Source organism: Patella vulgata, chromosome 3 (genome assembly GCF_932274485.2).
Source record: "Patella vulgata chromosome 3, xgPatVulg1.2, whole genome shotgun sequence".
In the NCBI taxonomy this organism is placed as follows: Eukaryota; Metazoa; Mollusca; class Gastropoda; family Patellidae; genus Patella; species Patella vulgata.
In genome coordinates, this window is record NC_065881.2 from 67894642 (window position 1) to 67922241 (window position 27600).

Genomic DNA, 27600 nt, shown 5'->3' on the forward strand with positions numbered 1-27600 from the left:
AATATCATATTACTACTGGTGAATTATACAACACTTATTCATGAACACCATTATTATTGTCATTGACTCATTTGTATTATAAACCCCACTCACACTAAAGATGTCTATTCTTCTGAACAATAAGTTACCATTTTGACTTTGTGTCTGTATGAGTTCCCTGATCCGAACTTCAAAGGCCCTCAAACTCAAAATAAAACAATCATGTAACTCTACTCAGATGCTGTTAATTCCTATATTTTTTTATTTACAATAAATTTATTTATGTACAAGAATACATGTTAGCATATTGCTTTTTAAATTTTCAGTCTGTTCTGACAAAAAAAAAATATTGAATTCTTAACATGACAATAACATATTTTTGTGTAACAGATCAACATCGGGTTCCCATTTCATTAAAGCACCCTTATAACTTATGTTCTTCATACAAAACAACCATTTTACTACACATCTCAATGGAACATCACGCTTTATGAAATGGACCCTGATCTCTTGAACAAATATTACATGTTACTTTTTTGTTTTATAAACTGTTCACAAAGTGTTATAAATCTCAATACTTCTTCTTTTTCATTTTAGTAAGAGCCCGCACTTCTCCTTCTTGATTGGCTAGACTGGAGTACAAAGCTTTAACTTTCCTTTTTCTATCAGAATCCCTAAAAATAAAGAAATAATAAAATAAATGGAAATGTCACATATAATCAATTAAACACATATACTACTTACAAGTGAGTTACAATGTATATAGAAATCATACATTTTTTTCTGATCAGACTTTACAATTATTTCAGAGCTGCTTCAATAATTATGTAGATAAAGCAATCAATTTTTAAAAAAAATCCAGGATTTCCACTAATCTAGACTTTTGATTAAACTGTACAATTTTTATTATTCATTGTTTGTTAACAGATTAATGCAGATTAATAAAGAAATATTCGACAGAGTTAAAGGACGTATGACTTTATTTTTATTAACCTTGAAATAGACGAAAATGGTTCTAAAAGCAATATTAATGTAACATGAATGTATGTAAAGTAATTTGTATTCCAATTCTTGAAAAAAATATTGTAATTTCTAATCAATTATGTTCGGTTAAATATGTGGACAGTTCAAATTGAACGACAGTCGTTTACGATTGCTTAGTCGTTTCTACATGTTTTCTTATTTTTTTTGTCGATTGCGAATCAGTCTTTACTAATACATCCCCACTGTCTTTAAGGATATGTTCATATTTGTTCGTTATAAAATGCCATCCAAAACCATAGAATACACAACCTGTGTACTGATTATATAATGTCAATTGTATATTGGATAGTAGGATATACATTTTCACTGCAAAATAACAACATCGATATTGATTGAAATTGACCAATATTGAATTCTAATTTGTGTTTTTAATTGCGAATATTATGGAAAATGTTGAGTTAGAGATACCTTTCTAATGTTTCTTTCAGTTGATGTCGAGCTAAGAATTGTGAATCTCTTCTTATATCTCTTACAGCACCTTTCATTTCTCTTTTATGTTTGTGAACAAGTTTCTGTGTCTGTTGAAATTCTTTTGTTCCACCACATTTCTTCCTCTTACCAGTCCATCTAAAATAAAAAGAATATTATATGCTAGTAAATAAGCCTTCAATTTTTCCCCCTTTTCTTTAATAATTTTCTGTCTTTTTTAAGGCTGCTTGTCAAAGTACTGATTGTTATTATCTAAATTCTGTCAGAACTTACTTTTCTTCTACTTGAGGTTCAAACATCTTTAAAGCAATGGGTTTATTTTTCTGTACTTGAAGAGCTTTCTGTGGTTTTGAAAATCCTTCTTCTAAAACTGACTGTAACTTGGCGATTTTTTCCTAAATTATAAAGTTCCAGTAGCATTAAAGTAGTTATGCCCTATACAATTTAAATTCTATCTAAATATGCCTAACCTAATCAAAGAGTTTGGAAATATTCCATGAACTGATTTCAATAACTCCAAACTACAACTCCACTTGTTAATATAAGTGACGGTTGTCATACATGAGACAGGGTATGCTTACACTTTCTAGAACAGCTTATACCACTCTTTAAATTAGGAATTTACATAGCTAAGACAATTTTGTTATACTTTTTTAAATTAATAATATTATGTGAGCTCTGTTACCTGTAAATCAGCTGGATACATATCTATTGGCAATTTACTACACATATTTACAACAGGCGAAAATATGTCTTTAAATGCAGGAAGATCTGTATACAGGTTGGTATATTCTAGTAATAATTCTACTGTTGTTGACACAGCATTTAACCTAAAATTACAGTTAAATATATTATGCAAATGCAGTCAATCACAATTCTAACTTGTCAACAAAAGATTAAGCTGATTTGAATTTAATGCATACAATGACATGAATAACTTTGTCAGAGCCGTGATGTACCAAATTTATATTTAAAGGGGCATTAATGGAGATTAGATCAAGTATTGACAGTTCTCGCTATAATAGTTAAAAAATAGATAAGGTAAATAGAATGTGCTGAAAATGTCAGTCAAATTGCTCCATTCTGAACCGAGATATTAGCTTTAAGGCTAGCCTCGATCATCATTACTAAAGTCGGTACGATAAAAAACAAAGTCTCAATTATCCATTTTTACGTTTAATCATCCTTCACAAAATTTATTCCAATCTGCTAAATATTGCAGGCTAGTGATGGCATGGAGGGTTGATTATGGTCTGGATAAGTTAATTAATGTCTAATTAATAATTTAGATAACATTTCAGGCCTAAAGAAAGACCTGAAATAGGCAGATTTAGCTCTTGCATAATGTATGTTTAAAGAAGTTTCTTCTAATATTCTTTTATCTTGTAGACCACATCAAAAAATTTAGGCAATTTTCAAAATCTCAAAATACTTCCTTAACAGATTTCGGTTTATCAAGATTTAGATTCTGTAGGAAAGTGACATCAGAGGTGCAGATCAAACACAAATTTGCTTTCTTCTTGCTTTACAAAATCTCAGGATAATATCATCTACATTAAAACTTACCTAATTTGATTATTGTTTAAACTATCTCTAGTAGCAGAAGATGCTAATAATACACAACCATTTAATTTACCAGCTTTTAATTTACTAGAAATACATACAAATTAGAGAATCAAAGAAGGGCAATGCAAGAAATTATGTTTGTATGTTATTACTGCTTAAAAAGCATGTAACATATATTTGAGCAACATTTTGTTTGTTAAGGAAAGTTTTTATACAGTAAACCTTGCATAAGTCGGATCATCGCTCAACTCGGAGAGAGAGAAAGAGAGAGATGTTTTTTTTTATTTTGACAAGTATTCAATAGGACGGTTCCTGAACTTACAGGGCGATAATGAGACCTACATTCAGAGCTGAACTAGGTCTTCGGCTAACTCTGATCTTCGCGTAACTCAGATAAAATTGGTCAGTCCATTTAGATCCGACTTATGCAAAGTTTACTGTACTCTGACAATTTGACGTCTGCAAGGTGTATTTAAGGGGTATAAAGGCAATGACATGCATAATCATTCTGAAATACCAATTTCATTTGGTTGTACGTGACAAGGGGTAGGGTTGCCTGTCAAACCTCGTGAGTTTTTTTTCGGGTTCTCTGGTTTCCTCCCACTGCTAAAGACCCCTACGCGCAAACGAATTATTGAAATAAAATTAAACCATATGTTAATCCCAAAATGACCTAGTTTGTGTGGAGTGGACGTTAACCCCATTTTTCTCTCTCTCCAATTTCACTATTTTTGGTTGATTATTGCTAAAATTATTTTTATTATTATTAAGAAAATATACATGTAAGAAAAGATTGTTTTCGCACAAAAAATATTTCTGTGAAATTATTGTGCAAATTAAAACAAGACATTAGTCTGTTAGTTCAAGTTTTTTTTCAGATAATGATATCTTGATGATTAAATACTATCAAAAGCTCAGATCTTCACATTCTGTCATTTTACCTGTATGACTGAAACAGATTGTAGTAAAATAATAATTTAAAAACAGCTGTCCCAGCAACTTAATACAGTATTGTTGTCCATTATAATTATGATGCATAATTACCTGATAAATAAAAAATATCTTTGAATTTGTGCAAATAAAATAAGAATACTGACCTGATATTTGGAGGTTTCATATTTAATAAATTAATATTATCTCCAACTGGTTTAAAAGGAGGGAATACTTTTTCCACTGCAAGTAAACAAGATACTTTAGTGAGAAAATGTCACAAATGACATGTTTTAAGGTGCAGGCATGCATATACAATGTGTATTTATAATAGATATATCAAGTTATTAGATAGCAATGGTCACCAAATATACCAATGATGTGGGAGTAGCCCAAGGGAAATGAAATGCAGTAACTAGGCTAATGAAGTGTGTCATGCAGTGTGCTATGGAGGAAATTTTGCCAGAACTGTGGAGTTTCATCCACCCACTCTTCACCGAATTCCAACTGTCAAGGGCTCTTTCACGTGCAATCCATGTAGTACAAGCATCAAGCTTGGTTTTCTGTATCATCCGAACAACTAAATGCTAGTTTACTTGGCCCACGGAAGAAGATATGCTTATCAAACTTATTACAACATATTGCTGGGATACTTTCATTCATCTACTTTTTCTTAATAATTATCTACATGTATATAGAAAAACTTACACTGTTTAGGATTCTTCTTTGATGCAAGAAATAATAATCCATGTAGAAAACTGATTGCTTCTGGAATAAATCTCTTAGACATACCAATAAACTAAAAAAAAGAGGTATTTATGTCATTATGAAAACACAAAATATTGTATACAACTACTTATATTATTGCCCTTTGTGCTACTTCAAGTAACCAGACCATTCTAACTAAATTATTCCACCTATTTATTGCCAGTCCCACAGTCCATTATCTTCTTCTTTCTCTTCAGAATTAAAATCATATGTATAATCAAATATTTATCTACTTGAGTTTGTAATACATACCTCAAGACATAAATTACATATATACAGACCATAAATAACATCTCTCTCAGAATTTAGAGGTGTCTAGAACAAAAAAGAAAAACAACACATCAAAACCATGTAGTTTATCATATTAACAAACCTGATAATGCAATGTTTACATGAATATACACTGTAACCCAGGTATCATTTAATCTTGTGTATCTAGCACTAATTTCTTTCACATTCGTTTAATATAAAATCTTTGTTTAAAAATTCATAAAAACTGTTTAAAATCACCATAAATCATTTAATTTCTACTTGTCTCCAGTTTAAAGCTGACCATTCAATTTTGATAAAATGAGTGTCCAATTTACAAGTGTTTAATTTCTCAATCACTGTCCAATTTACAAGTGTTTAATTTCTCAATCACTGTTAAAAAATAAACAACCCAAATGATGTATAATTATTAATTTTTAAACAGTGGTCAGGAAATTAAATACTTATTGAACACTCATTATCAAAATCAATCAGTCAGCTTTAAACTGGAAACAAGTACAAATTAGATGATTTTTGGTGATTTTAAACGATTTTTATGAATTTTTAAACAAATATTTGATATAAAACGAATGTGAAAGAAATTAGTGCTAGATACATAAGATTAAATGATACCTGGGTTACAGTGATAACTATTATTAAAGTTTGTAGCATATCAGTAGAATAGACCAAAGTGAATAAATCCACTAAATTCTAAACCTTTTTCCTACATCGCAATTTGCAATCCGTAGCTTAAATGTAAATGCACAGACAACTCCGCAAGGCATGTTCATAATTTATGATCCCCATATTTGGAACTCCGTTCATTTTAACATAAACAGGTAAATAACTCCACAATTTGCAATTTCAAAAATTAAGAATTTTCCTCCTCTGTTCCAAATGAAGCATCACATCAAGTATATATATACCTCACACAAGCAAAAATATAAAAAATGTGTCCAGAAAAATAACATCGTAAAAAGTGTACAATATTATGTTCTGAAAAATTTGGTAAGTTGCTTCGGTCTATCCTAATGACGAATACTACCAAGTTTTAAAAAAAATCTATTAAAAAGTTAGTACTGTATCACATTTACAAGAGTTCATACAATCTGTTTTACAGAGAATTACGAAAGTCTTCTAATATCTCTGTAAAAGATGACTGCTTTCAACACGTGCCGTCACAGCATGCGACGTCAATCATTGGCTGAATGGCACGTGCATTGTTTACATAAGACGTTACTGCTTCGGGCAGAATGCTGCCTTTTAGTCATTTTAATACCCATTTACGCTAAATAGGAAATAATTTTTACCTACAAATATGTCAAACGTCTTTATTTATTTTTCTAATACATCAAAAAAATGTTTTAGAATTTAATTTGTCGGTGGAAAAAAGTTAATATTTGAGACTCATTAAGTCGCATTGATGTCATCCTTATCAGTGATTGTAGCTATCTAGCGAATATTCACTGCTGATCAGTGTGGAGCTCATAAGCTTGAATGTAAACAGGGAGATAAGTCTAAATTTCAGCAGTGGTCTGACTTTAAATGTGACAGGGTAAAAACAATTAATTGTGTTATATGTTGACATACCTGTCCCAACATTTGAGCCATAAAAAGTAAAGATGGTGTTGTAACTTTATGTTGAAAATCAGACGTAGGAAAGATGATTGATACTAATTTTAACATTAAAAGCTGAAATACAAAATAATTTAATAAGTACTGTAATATCTTAATGATTTTTAGGTATGCAGAAAATACAGACTGATTTGATATCCTGAACTCTCTAGTCCAGCAACGCCAATGCTACATGGAATAGTCCAGGAAAAAGTAAAGCAATGAAAAGGCTTGCGCCTTCGTTCATTACAGTAACTACAGTAAATAAGGCACTTAATCTATGTCTTCTTCAAATAATATTTATTTGCACACATCTTGAGTAGAAATTTACATATAACAAAAATATTTGGAATGTGAAATTCACAAATAAATGAGAAGGTCAAATAAAATCTGTAGAATCTTACCGTATCTAAGCCTAAATAAAGACCTCGGCCATGTTTACGCTCAGTTATCTGTCGGAACTCTTCCTGTCGACTCATTATTTCATTTTGAAATATTTCTGCTGCATTATCTGGTGACATTTTGGTGAGATTGTAAATTGGCAAGACTAATTTATTCATAAGTTCTAACTCTGGTGGCTCTTGTAATGCCAGATCACCAAAATATTGAACTAGAAACCCATGAAATGTCTGCAGAATAGGAAAACAACATCTATTAAAGATACATTATGTAAGATTTAGATAATAGTTCGAAAATAGATAATTCAAAATGAATATATTGAAAATTTCATTTAAATTACTCTATTGCGAGCGAAGATATTAGCCTTTGAAGGTTTGATAAGATGTGTGCATTAATTGTAACCACCGTACTGGTTGTTCGAAGCTAAGTCTCGCTTTTCCATTTTTAAATTAAATTAAAATATGGCTGAACCATCCTAATCTACTTAATATCAGAGATATCGGATGGCATCGAGAGTTGATTTTGGTTTTGTCAATTTAATAAATGTCAAATGAATAGTTTATGTAACATTTCAGGCCTAAAAATGACCTGCAATAGGCAGATTTAACCCATTTTATTGACCTTAAAATCTAGAAAATAATGTAACATAAAAAAGAGAGATATTAAGATAACGCAAAATTAGTATCAATTAAAGAGAGAGACTGAATAATAGGCAGTAACTTGGGGATGTGATCAGAACAGCCATTTTCTGTACAAATTTTCTGATGAAATATCTGATGAAAAATATCAATGACTGCACTGCCTCTTACTTAATTAATTGCCAAATTTGGTGAGCCGCTGTGGCTCAGTGTCTAAAACGCTGACTCGTTAACCAGAGGGTCTCAGGAGTTTCTGTCCCGGTTTCCCCTTGTCAGTGGTGCAGGTTGCCAGTTAGTGATACCCTGACATTTTTGCCCAGTGCTTGTCTCATTGGTGTTTTTTAGGGAATCCGGTATTTTTCTAGTAAGATTGGACATCTATACTTCCATTTATACCAAATTTGCCATACTTTTATTGGAAATAATACCCTATAAATACTTTTGTGAGAATGTACCTTGAAGTGTTCAATAAATATAAAATTTATAATAATTTTGTTGATGTCTTACATATGAAAATCCAACTAGAAAAACTGCCCTCCTTCATTAATTTTTTTAAAAGGATTGTGTGGCCTTGCCATCTGGTTTTTCTTTCTACATGAGCGCATGCCCAAAATGACATATTCCTAGGTCTGTAAAAATGATGGATAGCAGGTCATAAAATATATACTCTATTATGAAAACTATTCATACCTGTAATTTCTGTTTATTTCCTTCACCTAAACTAGGATGATATAATTTCTGTATTCTTTCTACTACAGTTACCTGATCCGTGGCATTCAGACCTTGTATCAAATTTAACCAATCATCGTAGCTGGTAGGTGCTGTAAAAGTTTAATTCTGATTTGATTTAACCTAAATATAATACATTTGCTGTCTATAAACTCACCAAAGCTACTTGGTATAGGGCAACTCCAGGCCAATAGTGACTTACATAGCTCTGGTAATTATTATTACAGTTCTAGTCGTTGTTTTTGTATTTTAGAAGAGAGCCGAAAAAAGCTCCCCTTAATGAACAAATTTAAAACATCGCTCCCCTAAAAAAGCTCTCCCAGTTTCGATAAGAAGAGTGATTTAGAAATTAAGGAGAGTGATCTGATATTAAGGAGTTATTATTTGTATGTATGGGAAATGGTTCTGAAGATCAATAATTGCGGGTAAGGTGTCATTCCTGGTTACATAAATGATAATAAACATCGTCTGCTAAATAATAGTACTCGTAGTCGCACGGTCAAGTCAAACTTTTGCTATTGTCTAAAACTACTTACGGTATTCCAATAGAAATACTTGTAGACATTTCTAAATATATATAGCTTGTATAAATTTTGTTTAAAAACATAACCCCTATTCAAAATATAATCATAAACACTTGAAAATTCCATCAAAATATAATCTATTTCTTCCGGAATTATTCTCATTGGAAATTTTCATGTGCCATCTCAATTTCTCACGTCTCACAAGAGTTCTACTTTACATTTCAGTTAAATTAACCAATGATGCAGAGGCGCCATTTATTTTTAGCAACATATTCATCAGAATTTTTTTACCATGTGCGATCACATTATACACTAATCGAATACACCAAATAAATGTTCACAATGACAGCATGGCGGTGATGGAAATGTGAATCTTTCACACTCTTTTTTAAAAAAATACATATGTCCATGATTTACAAATAAGGAGAGTGATTTTCAATTTTAAGGCGAGGGAGAAAAACCTCCCGTTCGGTTGACATTCAGGTGCATGACCGCACACCTCACAAAACAATGACTGAAATGCTATAATTGAAGAGTCTTTTAATCAACAGATTTGCTTAACATATGTTTTCTAATTTTCCAAGACTTTTGATTTTCTTTGAAGATAATTTAAAGTTAATAGTCTATATTGTAATCATGTTTAGATAATTTCATAATTTAGAGTGAACAGTCCATATTATTATGTTTAGATAATTTCATACCGGTAATTTTAATTTAGCAGGCTACCCCATCATTAAAATAGGTTTTATTATAGGAAGCAATGGATAAAATCGGTGTCAACTCACCAGGAAATGTATAGGGTAATTCCTTTTTTGCTTTTTCTATTATTTCTTTGGTTTCCTGCAAATAAGGATAGTGACTTTATATTAATTGAATCTACTTATTAATATGGGGGGGGGGGGGGCTGGCCGAATGGTTAGAGCATGTGCATTGTATCATAAGGTCTGCCCTTGAGTCAACTTACTTGGTTTCGACTCCACGGTTGTACGTGACAAGGAGTAGGGTTGCCCATCCAAACCTCATGGGTATTCTTCGGGTCCTCCAGTTTCCTCCCACTGATAAAAAAAACCCTACGCGTGAGCGAATTATTGAAATAAAATTTAACCATATGTTAGTCCCAAAATGACCTAGTTTGTGTTGAGTGGACGTTAAACCCCATTTCTCTCTCTCTCTTATTAATACCTTATATTATAAGTTTTAAAGTAGCATTAATATAATAATCTATATTGTTTCTTTTTACCAATTCATAATAAATCAAAATTGTGGTTTGTTTCAAATGTATGTTTTTACTTGCCTTTGGATTTCGAGATTTCAAAGGTTTATTTTCAGATTTCTTTAAAATAGACTTGATAAGAGCCTTCTTCTCTAACATACTGTCGTCTACTTTTTCCTCTTCTTCCTCTGATTCTAAATCAGCATAACTATCATCACTATCGCCATCATCATCATCATCATCATCATCATCTCTTTTGTTATCATCTGTAAATATATAGTGTTAATGCAATTTGATAACAATATATGTATCCAATTTTACTTGTATTTACGCGAAACAATGAATCTTTTTTATCTGGAATTATAACAATAACTGTCAATCACTTGGCCAAAAATCTTGATACAGAAATACAGATCTCATAAAAAAAACTATCATACAATCTTAACCTTTATTGTCATTATCTTCATTTTCTTCATCATCAACTTCATCTTCTTCATTTTCATCATTTTCATCATCTTCATCACTTTCATCACTTTCTTCATCCTCCTCCAAGCCCTCCTCCTCATTATCATCACTTTCGTCATCATTCATTTCAATATTTTTCATTCCTTTCTTCGTTTTAGGAATCAGTACATCATCACCCCCAGCTAATTTACCATCTTTAAAATGAACAGATTGTTTAGCTCTTTGTTTATCTCGTTTGTCTATATTAAGATTAAATCTGTAAATAAAACAATTTGTAAATTACCAGAAGTTTTGATTTGGCTTTATCACCACCACATTGTACATCTTTAGTCTTTCTTTTATTGTGTCATCAAGGCATAGTTTAAGATAATAAAATTTGACCAAAATTTGTTTCAGTGTCTCTAGAAACCAATTTTTTAAACTCCTCTACAGAGGATCAGCTGATGAAATAACAATGGTGTAATTATGAAACAGATAATGGTCATATATAAATCAGAATTCAGTGGACAGCATTATTTCAAAATAGCTTAATTTAGGACTATTGCAAGCACGATCCATCAATTTCAGTAAAAACATATCAATTCATTAATCTTACCCATCAAAAAGATCATCTGCTGAGATATGTCTTGGTTCAGAAGTATTTTCCTCTTCTGTTATACCCTTCATTCGCATTAATCGATCAGCCTGATATATTAAATATTTAAAAATTTTAAAAATATAAATAAAGTTTTCAACATATCTAGCTTTGACAAATTATGATACAGTGTTTTGATCTATTGCATTGTCTACTCTGGGGGGGGGGGGGGGGGTAAATTTAATAAATAGACCCCATTTAAAAAATATGATAAAAAATCAGCACAAAATTCTATCTCTTTAATAACAATAATGACATTTCTCTAATAAGATTATTTTTCAGTGTTTAATATAGCTATAAAATTAAACCAAGATAATCTATTTTCAAAAGTTATCTAAATTACCTCTAATTTTTCTAATCTTTCCTTCTCTTCTTTGGCTATTTCTTCATCTGTCTTTAACCTATCTGAAGCCTGTAATAATTTACATGTGATGGTTAATCTATAACTCTACACCTAGATCTTTCTGACAAACAATGCATTAAATACTATAAATGAAAAGAAGCTTTTGAAACTTTTAAACTGAAAATTTCCTAACATTCCAAATTTAATTCCTAGAAATAGATTGTAAATATATGGGTATATATATGCAACAAATGCATTCCAAATGACTATCATTACTTGAACAAGTATCTAATAATTCAACAAACTTACCTTTCCTTTAGCCTCAAACTGTAGAGTTCTAACAGCTATATCATAATCATCTGCTTTTGTAGTTACAGCTGCCTCTTTCTCTACTTTATTATCACTTGATTTAGATGATCTCTGTGCAACAAATATAATTATAAAATTGACACAATAAAATACCCTTAAAGAATATTGAATATCAAGGCTAAGGTGAAGAACTTGTATGACTATCTAATTGCATTTAAAATATTTAATTTCGTCTACACAATTGGCAAATTTACAACATATCCTTTAAATGGAATTAAAAACTTGCAGTTACTTTGGTAAACAACATAAACAATTGAGGTACTGAACAAGTTTGTTCAGCTTTTGTATCCTTTCTTTTCGGGTCTTACCACTGCCAGACAAAATAAAATTTGTCAGAAGAAAATTATAGTTTAATTTACATACCGACAACCCACACAGAAGGTGCATTACTTCTTTATATTCTTTATCAGCTTGTTCTGTCATTTCAAGCCTTTCATTCTTTTCTGATTGTCTTTCAGACTGAAATATCAATATCATTATTATCATTTATCAGCTCTGTTGTTTGGCAAAATTAAACTGAGACAAAATATTTAAAGATATTTCTATTACAGTTCATTAAAGAATTCTTACTTTATATTTTTTAGAGAGAGCTATCACTTCTTCCATTTTCTCTTTAAATGATTTCTGAGTTTCTTCATCCGATTTCTTTGTTAGGAATCCTCCAAAATGTTCTTCAGCTACAATTTTTGCTGAAATATTGTTGACATTTGTTAAGTGTGCGATGCATTTAAGACTTCAAACTTACATAGCCATCTATTGCAGACTACATCAAAACTATACAAAAGGTAAATATGTTGCTGAAAATCAAACATCCTATCCTAATACAAATAAAAAAACCCATTGTTTTCGAGACTAACTCAAGAGAATAGGATAACTATGAACATGAAAATTTTGTTTGACAGAGTAAAGGATTACTTTCTTTTTTTTTTCATTTTAGTCATAAACATTATCATATTATTTTTTAATAATTTTCTGTTAAAAATATGGTTTCAGGTTGCACAAGTAAATATAACTTTAAATGAAATAATTATGTGCATCAGGTTTAAAAATAGGTAAAGTGATATGGCAAATAGTAGAATAATTTTCAAGTCTTTTAGGATTTTACCTTTTAACCTTTTGATATCATCATCATCTTCATCCTCATCACTTACAACAGGATTATCAAACTTTTCTATATTTGATAAAGATTGACCATAATGAGTGAGATCTTCGTCTTCATTCAAACTATAAATACTTCCTTTCTTCTCTTCATTCTAAAAGTAAGCATATATTGAATTCAGAACAGTGACAACACAAAAAAACGTTGGTGCTTATATTTCATAAATGTGGGTAATTCATTGACTATACAAGTTAAATATTCAAATGTACTTCATGTGTGTAAATCTTGACTCAGTTTACAGCACAATTTATTGCATTGAAATAAAGTATCTCCCAAATAGTAAAATCTGTCCTCTGCTTTCAATATTCAAATAACCTAACATAAATTGAATTTTTTCATTCATCATCAAAATAAACACAAGGAATAGACGTTAGAGTAAGATTACAATAATTACTAATCATAATCAAAACATTTAAAACTTATGCCTTTACCTTTCTCTCCAAAGCATATCTCTGCATCATTTTCTCTTCTAAAGTCAGATTTTGATCTTTTTCACCAATACGTTTATCAATTAACTTGTTGACTTTATGTCTACCTTGGTATTCTTTAAGTAGTGTTCCAGCTCGCTGTTAAACAAAATAGCCAGAATGTTAATAAGATAATGCATATGTAAACATTTCTAAAATCCAGAGGATATTAGATATGTAATATTTATACATTTATGTTACAGGTTTATTAATATTAATACAGAAGATCCCCCTCAAAACTGTCTTTAATTACAAATTTACTACCTTGCTGTTGCAATTTTAAACAAGTTTAAAAAACTAATGTAGGTTGCCATACAAAATTACACGTAGATTGGAAATAATACAATGGTATAATACACTTAAGTTTAGCAATATACAATATCATGTTCTTTAAGCATGAAATATTTTTTTTAACAGTGACAGTGTAAAGAAATAATGTTCATTCTGTTTAAACTAAAATATTGTAGAACCTTTTTCATAGCTTTTGACTTTGATATTCCTGGAGCACCATGTTCAGATTTTGTTCTTTTTTTCCCGAGTACATGATGTTTCTGTTTGTTGATTTTTACTTCGAACGGGTTGAATTTTTTAAAACTACCACTTTTATTTTTTCCTCTTATTTTGTCTGACAAGTTCTTCTTTTTCTTAGCCATCTTTTCAGGGTAAATACTTCTACACTGAAATGTTTTACAAGACATACATCAATTCACATTAAATTACAGAACAACAACAAGTTTAGTGTATCAAAAATACTATATCAGACTCAACCACATACATGGTCGCAAAAACTACAAATCAGAGAATCTTTATCTTCCAAACACTGTGTTGATGTTTACTTCCTATCCATCATACTAAACAATCATTCATTATACTTAGTTCGCCAAATGAAAGAGGGCCTGACAAGGACAGCTGTCTAGTCGTTCGGATGGGATAGAAAAAAAAACCTGAGGCGAAGTTGTTATTGATTATATGAATATATCATTAATAATTTATTGAGTTTTTTTTGTTCACATTTTTCTGCCACAGAAAAGATAAGACTATGTTACGAAGTCTATCAACGCATGTACCCCGAACCGGACACAGTATTTACACACCCAACAGTACATTTACCTTGGAGTAATAATTAAATGGTACAATATTTCAAGTTCTTCAATAAAAAACAACACGCTTGTTTATGGAGGCAGCCATATTACAAAGTGATATATAAAGTTGGGGTGAGGATCTACTAAACCGTATAACTAAAACGATGCATAGGCCAATCAAATCAAATTTACTAAATTGGCACTAGTATATTGATTTTTTTTTCGAAATTGATTGCAAATAATTCCTAAGTTGAACAAATGTTGCAGAAGTTAACAAATTAACGTGATTAGGTAACAATAAATCCAAGTCTAAAAATTATAATAAACTTTTTGACGGTGTCTATCACGTGACAGTCACGTTACTTGCTAAGTTATTTGAGTTATTTCACAATGGTTATTTGGCTTCCAGGTTAGGATGTACAGAGTAAAAATGACGTCGCCGACCAAGGTTGTGTTGCTGGCGTGTGGATCGTTTAATCCAGTAACCAACATGCACTTGAGACTTTTTGGTAAGAGTATATATGGATATATTTCATGAAAAATTTTTTTTTTTCATTCTTTAAAGGAATCCTATAATCTGTAAGAGACAACTCAAATATTTAAAATTTATTTATTGATTGATGATAAATAATAATTGTTTAGTTGCAACTACCGGTACATGTGGAATTTAGATTAGATTAGTAACAGTATGAAAAATTATAACAAACAAGAACAAATATTAGTATTTTATAATATCTAATTTTAGATTTTACAAAATAAGGTACCGTAAGTTGTCAACATCATATGAGTAATATATGTAGGCCTATACCTATACTGTGGAAAAAAGATTGGATTTCAAGATCATCTGTAATATTTTATTACAATTACATTAGGCATAGATATATCTGACTCAGCCCACATATTGTTAAATTTGTATCTATTTTTCTATAGGTAGATCATATTTTACTCGGTCAATATATTGATTTGATTTTTTGTTGTTTTGTATGTCATGAATATTAATATTATATATATGCTATTTTATTTTTCAGAATTAGCTAGAGATTCTTTAAATAAAACTGGAAAGTATAATGTTATTGGAGGCATAATATCACCTGCCAGTGATGGCTATAATAAAAAGGTATTCTAAACCTGAATGAAAGCTTATCTTAACACTATAAAAATGTTCCAAAATAGTAGGCCTAAGGCTGTGTAAATTCTTTATTTCTATACAATACAATACATTTCTTTAGACCTATTTTACACTATATATACATATATTTGTCTTTGTAGAATATATGTATAAATTAAATGTTCTTTTTGTAGGATTTAGAATCTGCGAAACATAGATGTTGTATGATTGACCAAGCACTTAAAACATCTAACTGGATAAAGTAAGTACATTTATGTAAATAAGATTAGTCTAACATCATTTATCAAAGTGTGAAAATTGTAACAAGTGCAAAAAGTTGGTCAGTTTAGTAGATTAATGACATATTTGCCCTTTTAAATGTATATTAGTTACTAATACTATTATTTTTTGTTAATCAGATTAGACAAATGGGAATGTTCTAAAGAGGATTGGACGACCACAGCTAAAGTTATGGCACATTTTAGAGACAAGATAGAGAGTGACTATAATGAGAGAAGTAGACCACTACCAGCTAAAAAACGCAAAAAACTCAACAGTAATGAAGGTAAAGCTTTATTTTATAGATATAGTATCATTTAAAGTGGCCAAGTCTCTAACTCAATATCATCCAAAGTCTTCAACATTGAAAACACAAATTATTTGTCAATTTAAATCAACATTGATGTTGTGGTCTTACCGGGAAAAGATGTGCTTTTGATATCCAATATTTAAGACAAAATAAACATTTTACCATCGGTACACGAATCGTGTACCATAATGCGTTTCAGGCCCATTTTTACCGGGGGACTCGAAGAACGAGGCTAGACATATTTCACAAGTCACGTCAAACGGTCCGTCATATTCTTATCTGGAGAGTATGCGCAATAAATACTATGTAGACTGGAATAACCAGACGCTAGGGATCGTCATTTGATTGAGACTTCTGGCTTATTTCATTGAACATAACTGATTTGAAATTAGAGTAAAAACGGAAACGATTGAATGTAAAACAGTTTATATACATTTATATTACATTATTATATGCTTTGCAACCCATTTGTGTCAATTTCTTGGTCCCAAATATTAGGGATTTAGCTCCTTTAAACATGCATTATGTTAGTTTAGATAAAGAGCTGACAGTTCTTGCTGTAGCAATGGTATGGGACCAACAAGACTTAGTCCCGATTATCCATTTAATCGTTAAATATCAGGGGCACACTAATCCATTTAAATCTCTGCCATATACTGCTCTAGAGAGTTGATGATGGGCTTGTCTAAATAATAGTTTGTTGCCAAAATGAAGACATGCAATAGACATAATATATCTTTAAAATATACTATTCAAAAAAAGTAGGGGATATTTGATTTTTAAGTGTTATTAAAGTCACCTAATGAAACTGACGAAGAAACAAATGACAAAATGAAATGAAGTTCACATTCATCGATTTATTCCAAATGATCGTTAGACTAAGTAAGGCACAGACTGACCATTATAAGGGTAAAATGATACCCGGGGTCAAACAGCAAAGTTACCACAGCATCACAACCAAGTCAGTAACGGGTAAATCCTCCTCTGTTTGCCAAACAAGCATTGATCCGACGTGGCATACTCCTAATGAGACGTCTAAGGTCATTTTGGTCCAGATTGTCCCATTCCTGTTGCAACGCAGCAGCAAGTTCTTGGACATTGGCAGGACGTTGTTGACGTTGACGTAACCTCTGTCCAAGCATGTCCCAGACATGCTCGATGGGGGAGAGGTCGGGACTCAGTGCTGGCCAAGGTAATGTGGTGATGTTCTGTTGTTGGAGGTAACCTGTAACGATCCTGGCCATGTGACATCTTGCGTTGTCATCCTGGAAGATGAAACGGCGGCCATGACGTCGTGCGAACGGCACAACATGGACTGCCAAGATGTTGTCCCGGTAGTACTGGCCTGTAACACGCCCTGCAACAACATGTAAAGCCGTTCTTCCAGCAACAGTGATGCCTCCCCACACCATAACAGAACCACCCCCAAATCGATCATGTCTGATGACGTTAACGTCTTGGAAGCGCTCGTTTCGACGACGCCACACTCTCCTACGTCTGTCCAAAAAATCAACAGTGAACCTTGACTCATCTGAAAACATCACATTGCTCCAGTGCCGATTATCCCAGTGTTGACGATCCCTACACCAACGACGTCTTGCCTGAATGTGATGATCTCTCAAACAAGGGATCACGCGAGGACGTCGGGCGCGAAGGTGACCCCTATGCAGTCGATTCCGAATCGTCTGGCCACTCACTCTCACACCAGTGTCTGTTTGAAGACGAGCGCTGATCTGATTTGCTGTGATGACACGATTTCTCAAGGCCAAGGTAAGGATAAATCGATCCTGGGCTTGAGTTGTCCCCCTTGGTCGACCTGAGCGTGGTCTGTCCTGTACAGATTGTGTATCACGATATCTGGACCATAGCTTGCTTATGACAGACTGAGAAACATTCATCGTCCGCGCCACAACCGCCTGTGTTGTGCCGATCTGTAGCATGCCAAGGGCACGTAACCTTTCATTTTGGGTAAGCTGACGCATATCAAAATTTGTTTTCTGGTCACTAAAACAATTAAACTGATGTTTCCACCCTGGAATTCAATGCCACAATGACTGTAACATTCAAAGTCAGAGTCGTGCAAATCTTGGGTTGGACCCCCATGATGATCCCAAGCATCACCTGCATTCCATGCGGTAGCTATTGGTGCGTTTGGGCGTCACATGTAACTGGAAATGTTTCTTCTGTTAGGTTCTATAGTGACTTTTTTCGTAGTCATTTGCATATTTTAGTATTATGCCCCCAAAATCAAATATCCCCTACTTTTTTTGAATAGTATATATCTGACCCTTTATAGCCAGAACAACAACATTAATTAACAAAAAACATTGATTTATAACCTTTCTAGTGGTTCATACTTATATTAAAGAAGACTGGGTGTTTACCGGACACCAGTAGGTGTTAAAAAGAAAATTTTAGAATAATAATAGATATTTTTATCAAATGAGTCATTTGAATAATGATATTAAAAATGTTTTTTAGACCTACAGTAGTCCCCGGGAATGGTTGGTTAGTTGAATTAACAATTAGAATGATGATAATCGAATTTAAGTAGTTTGTAATTTGATATTAGCTATTTTATACATTGTGTTAACGCAGTTATAAGTCAATGTACATGCCTAGTATTTACTTTCACAAATGTATGGTAACAGTCAAAGACCATTGAATATACATGTACATGTATATAGTCTGATAAAATATATTATTTATTAAATACATAAACCACATCTGGTGCAATACAGAATTATACCTGCACCTACATGACGTGAAAGAGAGAAATGGGATTTAACAGCCACTCAACACAAACTAAGTCATTTCGGGACTAACATATGGTTCAATTTTATTTCAATATTTCGCTGGCACGTAGGGGTTTGTAGCAGTGGCATGAAACTTCTTGTCACGTACAGTTGAGGAATCCTACATGACGTTCATGTATGAATACATAATGGTTGTATAAGTTTTTACAGACATTTTCCTTTGACCTGTCTTCCACAGTTCAACAGGAATACTCACTATAACAGTTAAAATAAAGTCGGTAGGATAAAAAACATAGTCTTGATTATCCATTGCATAATGTATGTTTAAGATTGAATTTCTGAGAATGTGTTTTAGGAAGGATGTTTAAAAAAATCATTGTTATGTATTCATCAAGGGTAACAATCTTATGTAAAATATCTAATTCTTATTAGTTTTTATACACCTGCTTTTAAACTGGCTGTATTATGGTATGACATTGTCGGTCCATTAAACTTTAGTGGGTGATGACTTTGTGATATACAAATGTATTAAACTTGTCCTCTTTCTATTTTGAGGCTGTTTCATTAATTTTTATGCAATTTAATGGATTTTTAAAATGATCCCTCACCCCCCCCCCCCCAACAATATCTAAAAACAATTTATAGGCAAGGTTTGGACTTGGAGCTATCTTTTGTATGTAAATGTCCAGAATTAATTTATGGTTTTTCTGCCATTTGTGGCACTCTTGCTAAGTATTTGATTTACTATAGAACTTTTTCTGATACATGTATATATATATATACAGAATATTAATTCAGTATATTATAAATTCAGTATATTATAAAATCCTTTTAAATATCAGTCTTTAGTGAAAGGAATAACAATTGGTTTGTTTGATGAAAACAAATCTTTTTATAAACAAATACAATGAAAATTCAGGATGTAAAATATATTAACTCAAGTTAATTTAATTTGTGATGCTAAAATATCAACCTTGTTGCAGAATATGTATAATCTATTTTGTTTTTAGATTTTCTTAAATCCACCCAACCACTGAGATGATAAATTTACATGTAAAACTAAGATTATATATTTACATGTAAAACAATCAGATTTATATGTCTTGTATTTTATGTTTAGATTTATATATTATTCATTATTCAAAGATTTTATTCAGTTGAAACGATCAATGCTTGTATTGCTTTTGATTCTTTTTCAGATTTCTCAAATAAAAATCTATATATTTTTCATATCTATATTGCATTAAATGCTCAAAGTTCATTGTGAGCGTATGGTTAAAAGCATCTGTCACATATTCCTCCATGAGGTGACAGAATATCCTCATTACATGTCTATTAATGTATAAAATTATCGTTTATTTTTCCCTGCCTTTCGAAGAAAGCAGGGGACTATTAAATTGGGTTCGTCTGTCCATTTGTTCGTCCGTCCATCCGTCACACTTTTGAGCTAGTATGTTCAAACTTGGTGTAGGTGTTTATTATGTCAGTGCCTTGATGGAGTTCGAAGATGAGCATTTTCTGCTTTGGGCCACAATAACTTTAGTTCTAATTAAGTGAAAGTGATCAAACTTGGTGTATAGTTTCATTACAATTACCTCAATACCTTGACTAAGTTCGATAATGAGCATTTTCTGATCAGGGTAAGCAGAGTGATAAGCAATTTGATTGGTTGAGACTTTGGTGGAACACAATAACTCCTCTTCTTAGTTCTAATTAAGCCACAATTTCCACACTTGGTGTAGGTGTTTATTAGGTGAATGCCTTGATGAGTTCGAAGATGATAATTTTCTGCTATGGGTAAGCAGAGATAAGCAATTTGATTGGTTGATGCTTTGGAACATAACTTTAGTGTTGAAACTTGATGTATAGTTTCATCACATCAATACCTTGACTAAGTTCGATTATAAACATTTTCTTCTGAGGGTAAGCAGAGTGATAAGCAATTTGATTGTTCATGACTTTGGAACACAATAGCTCTCCTTCTAATTGAGGTAGAATGTTTAAATTTGGTGTAGGTATTCATTAGGTGAATGTCCTGATGGAGTTTGATGATGAACATTGTCTGCTTACGGTAAGCAGAGATAAGCAATTTGATTGGTTGATGCTTTTGGGCACGATAACTTTGGTTATAATTAAGTGAGAGCGATGAAACTTCGAGTATAGATTCCTTATATCATTACCTTGACTAAGTTCGATGATGAGAATTTTCTGCTTAGGCTAAGGAGCGATAAGATATTTGATTGGTCAAGACTTTGGAACAATACAACTCTGCTTTTAATAGAGGTAGAATGTTTAAACTCGATGTAGATGTTCATTAGGTGAATGTCTTGACTGAGTTCAATGATTAACATTTCCTGCTAAAGCTAAGCAGTGCTAAGCAATTTCTTTGACTTTTATTCTATCTGATAGAGACTAAGAGAGTGATGAAACTAAGTGTATAGTTGATAATCAGTTTGATTGCTCGATACTTTTGAAAAAGATAAATGTGCAATTAATTAATGTGTCATCTATTTATTTCGGGATTTCAGTGTGGGACATCAGCCTCACTGTTGGTTTGTCTGTATTAACTTCTAGTTAGTTTTCATATTCACTCATCATATAAATTTTCACAAGTGTTTCCTACTGTAAACCCAGATATACTCAAAGGTACACAAGTACATCCTGAACAAGATGAATGAAGGCTTGGCCCAATAATCACTTCTGTTAATGAACCACTGGGAAATAACACACTGATTACTATCATAAATGATTTGTCTTGCCCAGTGGTCAATATTTCCTAATGAAAACCTTGTTACAACAGGTGTATTATTATTGTTAATGATTTTATTGTCTGGAAGGGATGTAGTCTTGTTTGATTATCACCATTCACATATTTTTTAGTCCATTGGGCATATGGATTTCTCTAATAACACCCACAATGATAGTCCTGGTAATTAGAAAGGGTAAATTTAAAGCACAAGTTATGGTTTATTTTTCAACATTGTGAATGACTTTTAATATTTCTCTCATTGTGGGCTTAAAGCATCAGCCCCAGATGTATTTTAGCAAATAAACTCAATAATTCTGTGTGAAATACATTTGGTAATCTTTATCCTAATCCTGTGTAACTATCTGAAGATCTGTGATACTTTTCAAAGAAACTCGAACTAGATATGTATCAATTTCCATGTGGGGTTACTGTTAAGCATATCCAGCGATCATTTCGAAACAGCTCCATATTTTGATTTGAGATTTTCAGACAAGATAGAGACCATTTTTTCACATTTTGGTATTTGATTGGCACACTTGAAAACAACAGTATTTATGACATCCTGTAAGCAGTGCTTAATTCTTCTTTTCTTATTAATTTCTAGCATTATTTTTATTTTTAATCCCATTTTCTAATTGAGTCTCCTTTACATGCCTTGAATCGGTAGTGAGTGACACAAGAGATAACTAATATTATTCATAGACAGGAGACCAGTCTTGGAAGATTTTAGTATGTCAGAGGATTTAATCCTTATAACTGAATGTTATAAAATGTAAGAAAGTAAGAAGTTATAAATGCAAATCCTTAAAAGACATTTTACGGACAGTCAAGATCATATTCATCGAAAAATTTATTTGTTACCAAAAACAACACATCTTATGAAATACATTGTATACTAAGCAAAGTTCATTTTGCAATCTACCCATTTTGATTTAACTGTAGTCACCACTGTGTAGTACATTCTGTAATAGTTAAAGATGCATTGTGTGAGAGTTTAATCTGCATATTGATGATCTTTATTTTGGTTCAAATGTTATACCAGCTATTATTTAAACATTTAGGGGGTTGGGTGGCCGAAGGGTTAGCACATGCGCACTGTATCATGAGGTCTGTCATTGAGTCAACTGGCGTGGTTAGTCCTGAAATGACCTAGTTTCTCTCTCTCTTTCTCTAGACATTTATGGCAAGCCGATAATCAATTCTCCAGATTTAAATGGATTAGAACACCAGCAAGATTAAAAAAAATTAAGGATAAAATGGATAAGCGAGACTTACTCTCAATTGTCCAGTACCATAGCTACATCTTCAAACACTCATAACTTCACTCAGAATAAAGTAATTTGAATAAAATTTTCAATATGTTCATTTTTCATCATCTATTTTCAACTATTATAGCTAAAACGTCCAGCTATTTATCTAAATCTTACATAATGCATCTTTCTCTCAATTGTCAAACACTCATAACTTCGCTCAGAATAAAGTAATTTGAATTAAATTTTCAATATGTTCATTTTTCATTATCTATTTTCAACTATTATAGCTAAAACGTCCAGCTATTTATCTAAATCTTACATAATGCATCTTTCTCTCAATTGTCAAACACTCATAACTTCGCTCAGAATAAAGTAATTTGAATTAATTTTTCAATATATTCATTTTTCATTATCTGTTTTTCAACTTTTATAGCTAAAACGGCCAACTATTTATCTAAATCTGACATAATGGATCTTTAACTTTTTTAATTTATTAAAGGATTATTATGCAATCTGAGTTTATAATTTGACTTTTCCAGGTCATTAAAAACATCATACTTGTTCTTTGTGGGTTGAATAGACGACATTTCTTTTGTTGTTTCTGTGGTACTTTTAAAATAAATATTAATTATTATTTTAATGTTTCATTTGAGGTTCTTCAAAGTCCAATGCCAAATGGTCTAATGCATGCGCATAAGATCCTAAGGTCTGTGGTTGGATTCCCAGCTTGTACAGTGACACCCCCCCTCTCTCTCTCTGTCTCTCAGAGAATTCTTTTTATGTGCAGTAATTGCTTTTAATCTATTAAATAGTGAAGTAGTTTTCAGATGAAAAAGCATTTGGTTTTCATTTTAAATGCAGCCTGTCCCTTTGAGCGATCAATCTCCAACTTAATAATATTCGCTAGCCAACAATGATTGACAATTTCTCCTTGAAGATCTTCTTCATTGCAATTCTATGTCAGAATTATCTAACTCTTTAAGATTTATGGGTGAAATTGGTGTTGATTCAGAAAGGCTGATATAGTTAGTATCTCAACCGTTTCTAAGAACTCTTCAGTTTAGTGTGTTAATCAAGCCAATGACGTCTTGTCGTTGTATAAAATCTGATTTTCTTCGGGCTGCTATTAGCTTGGTTATCAACAGTTGTAATTCAGTAGTTTGGTAAATAGTGTTAGAGCCTTTTAGTGCTCGCTATGGAAACCAGAATTAGTGGTAAGATAAGACTTGAGAAATTCTAAATTATTGATTGAAGTATAGGCTTATGTAGGTATGATATACATGATATTCATCTAAAGGATAGTTGTCTTTAGAAGTGAGAATCATTTTCTAAATACTAAATCAATGGTTTTTCACTGAATATTTTTCAGTCAAAATATAAACAGTGTTTAAAAAGGCTGAAAAACTACTTTGTAAAATTGGCACGTTCACTGCTTTCCATAAATGGTTCCTGTAGATTAAAAAGTTCTGCTAACTGCGTAAATGGACCATTTACCATGATTAATGGTGTGGAGATTAGGATTTTCAGATTAATGATTAGGAGTAGGAAATGATGACCTTAAAATGTGGGAATTAAATTGCAGTGATTCGGCCAGTGGTCACGATATTTTATTGATTTATTGGCAGAGAGCTTACTGTTACTCTCAATAAGTCTATAAAAGAAAATAATGTTAGAAACTTTGGATTTGCTAAATGTCATCCAAGTAAAATAAGATGGATATTGAAATAGGCTAAGTCCATTAGCCTTCGCTCTTAGTTTTGGTTCTGGAAAATGTCCTGTTGCTAATTAGGAATTTCCCAGTTGAATAATTCTTGTGTTTCCTCAGAAACAAATCTGAACACTTCATTTTGTTCTTTCATTCTTAATTAAGATGGCACATATTGAATAAACATGTCTAGGGGTTTTTTTTTAACACCAAAACAAAGACATTTATTACAGAAATATATTACCAAGAATATGAATTAATTTTTTAAATCCTTTATCAAAGTCCAATAATATTGGTGCAACAATAGTACACATACTCAGTTCACAAATTATCTCAGATTCTCTGTCTGTGGTCTTTATACCAAAGTTTTGTCACTTTATAACTGTAATAGAATGTGAAAACCCACAGCTGTTATATATAGTGAGCTGGGCCCTGAATTAGTTAGCACACAGTTAAATGTTTAATCTACAGGATGATATTTGTTGAATCCGTGATAACCAAAATATGACTGTTGCAGAGAAACACGTCCACATAGCTACTGTGGTCAACTTTCAAATAAAATGAGAACATGTATAGAAAATAATGGGGATTCAAATTTGGACCGTTTTTACCAAATGTACATTTATACATGTAATATGACCTAAAATGTTTGTAAAACATGTAGGTGTTAATGTGAAAGTAGGATCTGGTGTGGTTCATAGGTTTCAAAAATAATAAATTTGGTGAAGTGTTTTAACCATGGCCATTATTGGTGTAATATACTGGATAGATGGTGAGAACTACAGTTATCACAGCTAAGTTGAACTCAAGAAGTTTCTACAGATCTACGCGTACAGATTAACATTTCTTTGAGTTTCTTACCAATGAAATGTCTTGATAATCAAAACCAAATTCCAAAGATTTCATGGAAATCTCTTCATGACAGACTGCTTACCTATTGGTATCTATTCCAAGAGGCATTATCATGCACACCTAGAAAAATAAATACACGTTTTAAATAATATCAGATTCAAAATAACTTTAGACTCTCCCGATTACCAAAACTCCAAGCATTGACCCACTTAAGAGTAAGTTAAGTCCTGGAAAAACACTAAAAGAAATTGAACTGACAGTGTCAACAAATCACATCCAGTGGAAAATTATTTTGATACCAACTAGCAAAGTCTTCCTAAGTTCTAATGCCTCTTTCAGTTTCAAGGTTGAAAAGATAAGATGTGTTTATTGAGCAGCCAAAGCACTTTCAAAAGGTAGCATAAATAAAGAAGTAATGTTAAAAAGAAAGATATGAAAAAAGAAAAAAGAAAGGACATCAGTCTATTACCAGTAGTAAAAATCATACCTTACATGTACCTTTACAATTTTGAAAGAAATCTGTACGACACAATATAACTGATTATTGTCAAAATTCTCTAAGATATCCATTTATTCCCTTATATCCTTGACATTACTGGTTAATATTATATTTATTTCTGCAGCCTTTGCTTCCTAACATATTCTGTATCCTATAATCTACAGTGGATGCCCATTGTTTACAAATTTTTGATTCTTCATATCTTTGTAAATACTGAATAAAACTGAACCATTTTGGGGCTGCTATTCCACTTCCACAGTATTATAGTTTACATGGGATTGACAATCCCTCAAATGATGTTCAGAGACTTTAATTAATTCAAATAAATGAGGTTTTTTCCTGTCTTATTTCAATTATTTATAGATTGCTTTGATTGAAATATATTGAGTATAAAAATCTGTCACGAAATGTTATAGTGAATCATAAAGTTGTTAGACTGAGTGAGCACTTCTGTATCATGCCACCCCATTCCTCACCCCATTGATGTATAATATGTCATTGACCAATGGGTAGTGTGTTCTGTACACTTTGATATTTTTACTTTTGTCAAAAAAGAAAAACATTAAACAATTTGCATAAAATGTGTTAGTCACCTACATGTAACTGTTGTTTACAAAATCTCTCATTAATAAAATATAAAGATATCAATGTCTGGTACATCGTGACCTGGATACATTCAATTGCCATGATTTCATTCCATAGATCATCTAGCATGGTTTATGTGGAATATAGTACTTATAGTGTTATTGTTGATTTGCCGATTTTGGAACCATTAACGTGATATTTTTACAAGTGTTTTATGTCCAGTGGCATGCTGTTATAAATAGTTTTAATGGTATTTTAGACCATCAGCTCATTTATGGATCCATAATTCCATTACATTAAAGCCAGTAGGTGTGTTATTTCTTTTACCTTTTTCATTAAATAATCAAATAAAGCATGAGCTGATAATACCTAACTGTCAAACACCCAGGCAGAACATAAACACAGAGATTCTAGATGATGTTTATGTTCTAGAACATCCTATTGATTTCTGCTGGTCAGATTGTGGGCTGTCAACACAGTCTTGTCGAGACAATGAGATGCCCATGGAGGAAATAACAGGTTTAGAAAATGGATCCTTCCTGACATTTATGTAGACAATTCAATAATTGCTGACTGTCACGTGCGTTAACCCATCTAAGGTTACCATCATAAATGTCTCCTTTCTATAATGTCATTAATACACCAGACTGCAGTATGGGTACATGGTAAAACTCTCACATTTACTCATAACAGTTCTAAAAAATAAATACTGTTTCTTTCAAATCAACTGTTTAAAAAATCAGATAAATCTATGGTAAAGAGATACATTTAACACTGCTTCATGTTTTCTCTAGACAGATCTAAATTTTTTATCTTAATGTTAGAAATTGTTTAGATACATTTGTAATATTTATACGTCATGGTTTTCTCAATTTTAAAATGCACCTTAAGATTTAAACTTGC

At 31.8% G+C, this 27600-nt stretch overlaps 2 protein-coding genes across 2 annotated transcripts in view; one reads left to right on the top strand and one right to left on the bottom strand.

The window, feature by feature from the left end:
* Positions 1 to 218: 218 nt before the first annotated feature.
* On the bottom strand, positions 219 to 14720 carry LOC126815778 (nucleolar protein 14). The gene is made up of 23 exons (XM_050541712.2): positions 14630 to 14720; positions 13990 to 14196; positions 13484 to 13618; positions 12999 to 13146; positions 12464 to 12582; positions 12257 to 12352; positions 11834 to 11944; positions 11525 to 11593; positions 11143 to 11231; positions 10529 to 10803; positions 10164 to 10348; positions 9655 to 9709; positions 8307 to 8437; positions 6984 to 7208; positions 6556 to 6657; positions 4969 to 5031; positions 4657 to 4747; positions 4116 to 4191; positions 3019 to 3102; positions 2138 to 2282; positions 1726 to 1847; positions 1432 to 1590; positions 219 to 653 (listed from the first exon to the last, which is right to left on the bottom strand). The coding sequence occupies exons 2-23, from the start codon at positions 14170 to 14172 to the stop codon at positions 551 to 553; spliced, it is 2766 nt and encodes a 921-aa protein (XP_050397669.1). The 5' UTR covers positions 14173 to 14196; positions 14630 to 14720; the 3' UTR covers positions 219 to 550.
* Positions 14721 to 14961: 241 nt separating this feature from the next.
* Positions 14962 to 27600, top strand: part of LOC126815285 (nicotinamide/nicotinic acid mononucleotide adenylyltransferase 1) — a 32109-nt gene continuing 19470 nt past the window's right edge. Inside the window, exons 1-4 of the mRNA XM_050540850.1 lie at positions 14962 to 15110; positions 15630 to 15718; positions 15904 to 15971; positions 16129 to 16274. Coding sequence (XP_050396807.1) covers positions 15017 to 15110; positions 15630 to 15718; positions 15904 to 15971; positions 16129 to 16274 — 397 coding nt within the window. The 5' untranslated portion in view covers positions 14962 to 15016. The remainder of the gene's footprint in view (positions 15111 to 15629; positions 15719 to 15903; positions 15972 to 16128; positions 16275 to 27600) is intronic.

Bases quoted from the DNA above. Each gene is read 5' to 3' on its own strand.
- LOC126815778 (XM_050541712.2), bottom strand. From the start codon at position 14,172: ATGGCTAAGAAAAAGAAGAACTTGTCAGACAAAATAAGAGGAAAAAAT. The intron at 4,748-4,968 runs GTATGTATTACA...TCTTTTTTTTAG, and splicing joins TATGTAATTTATGTCTTGAG to TTTATTGGTATGTCTAAGAG. The intron at 4,192-4,656 runs GTAAGTTTTTCT...GTTTACTTGCAG, and splicing joins AAAGAAGAATCCTAAACAGT to TGGAAAAAGTATTCCCTCCT.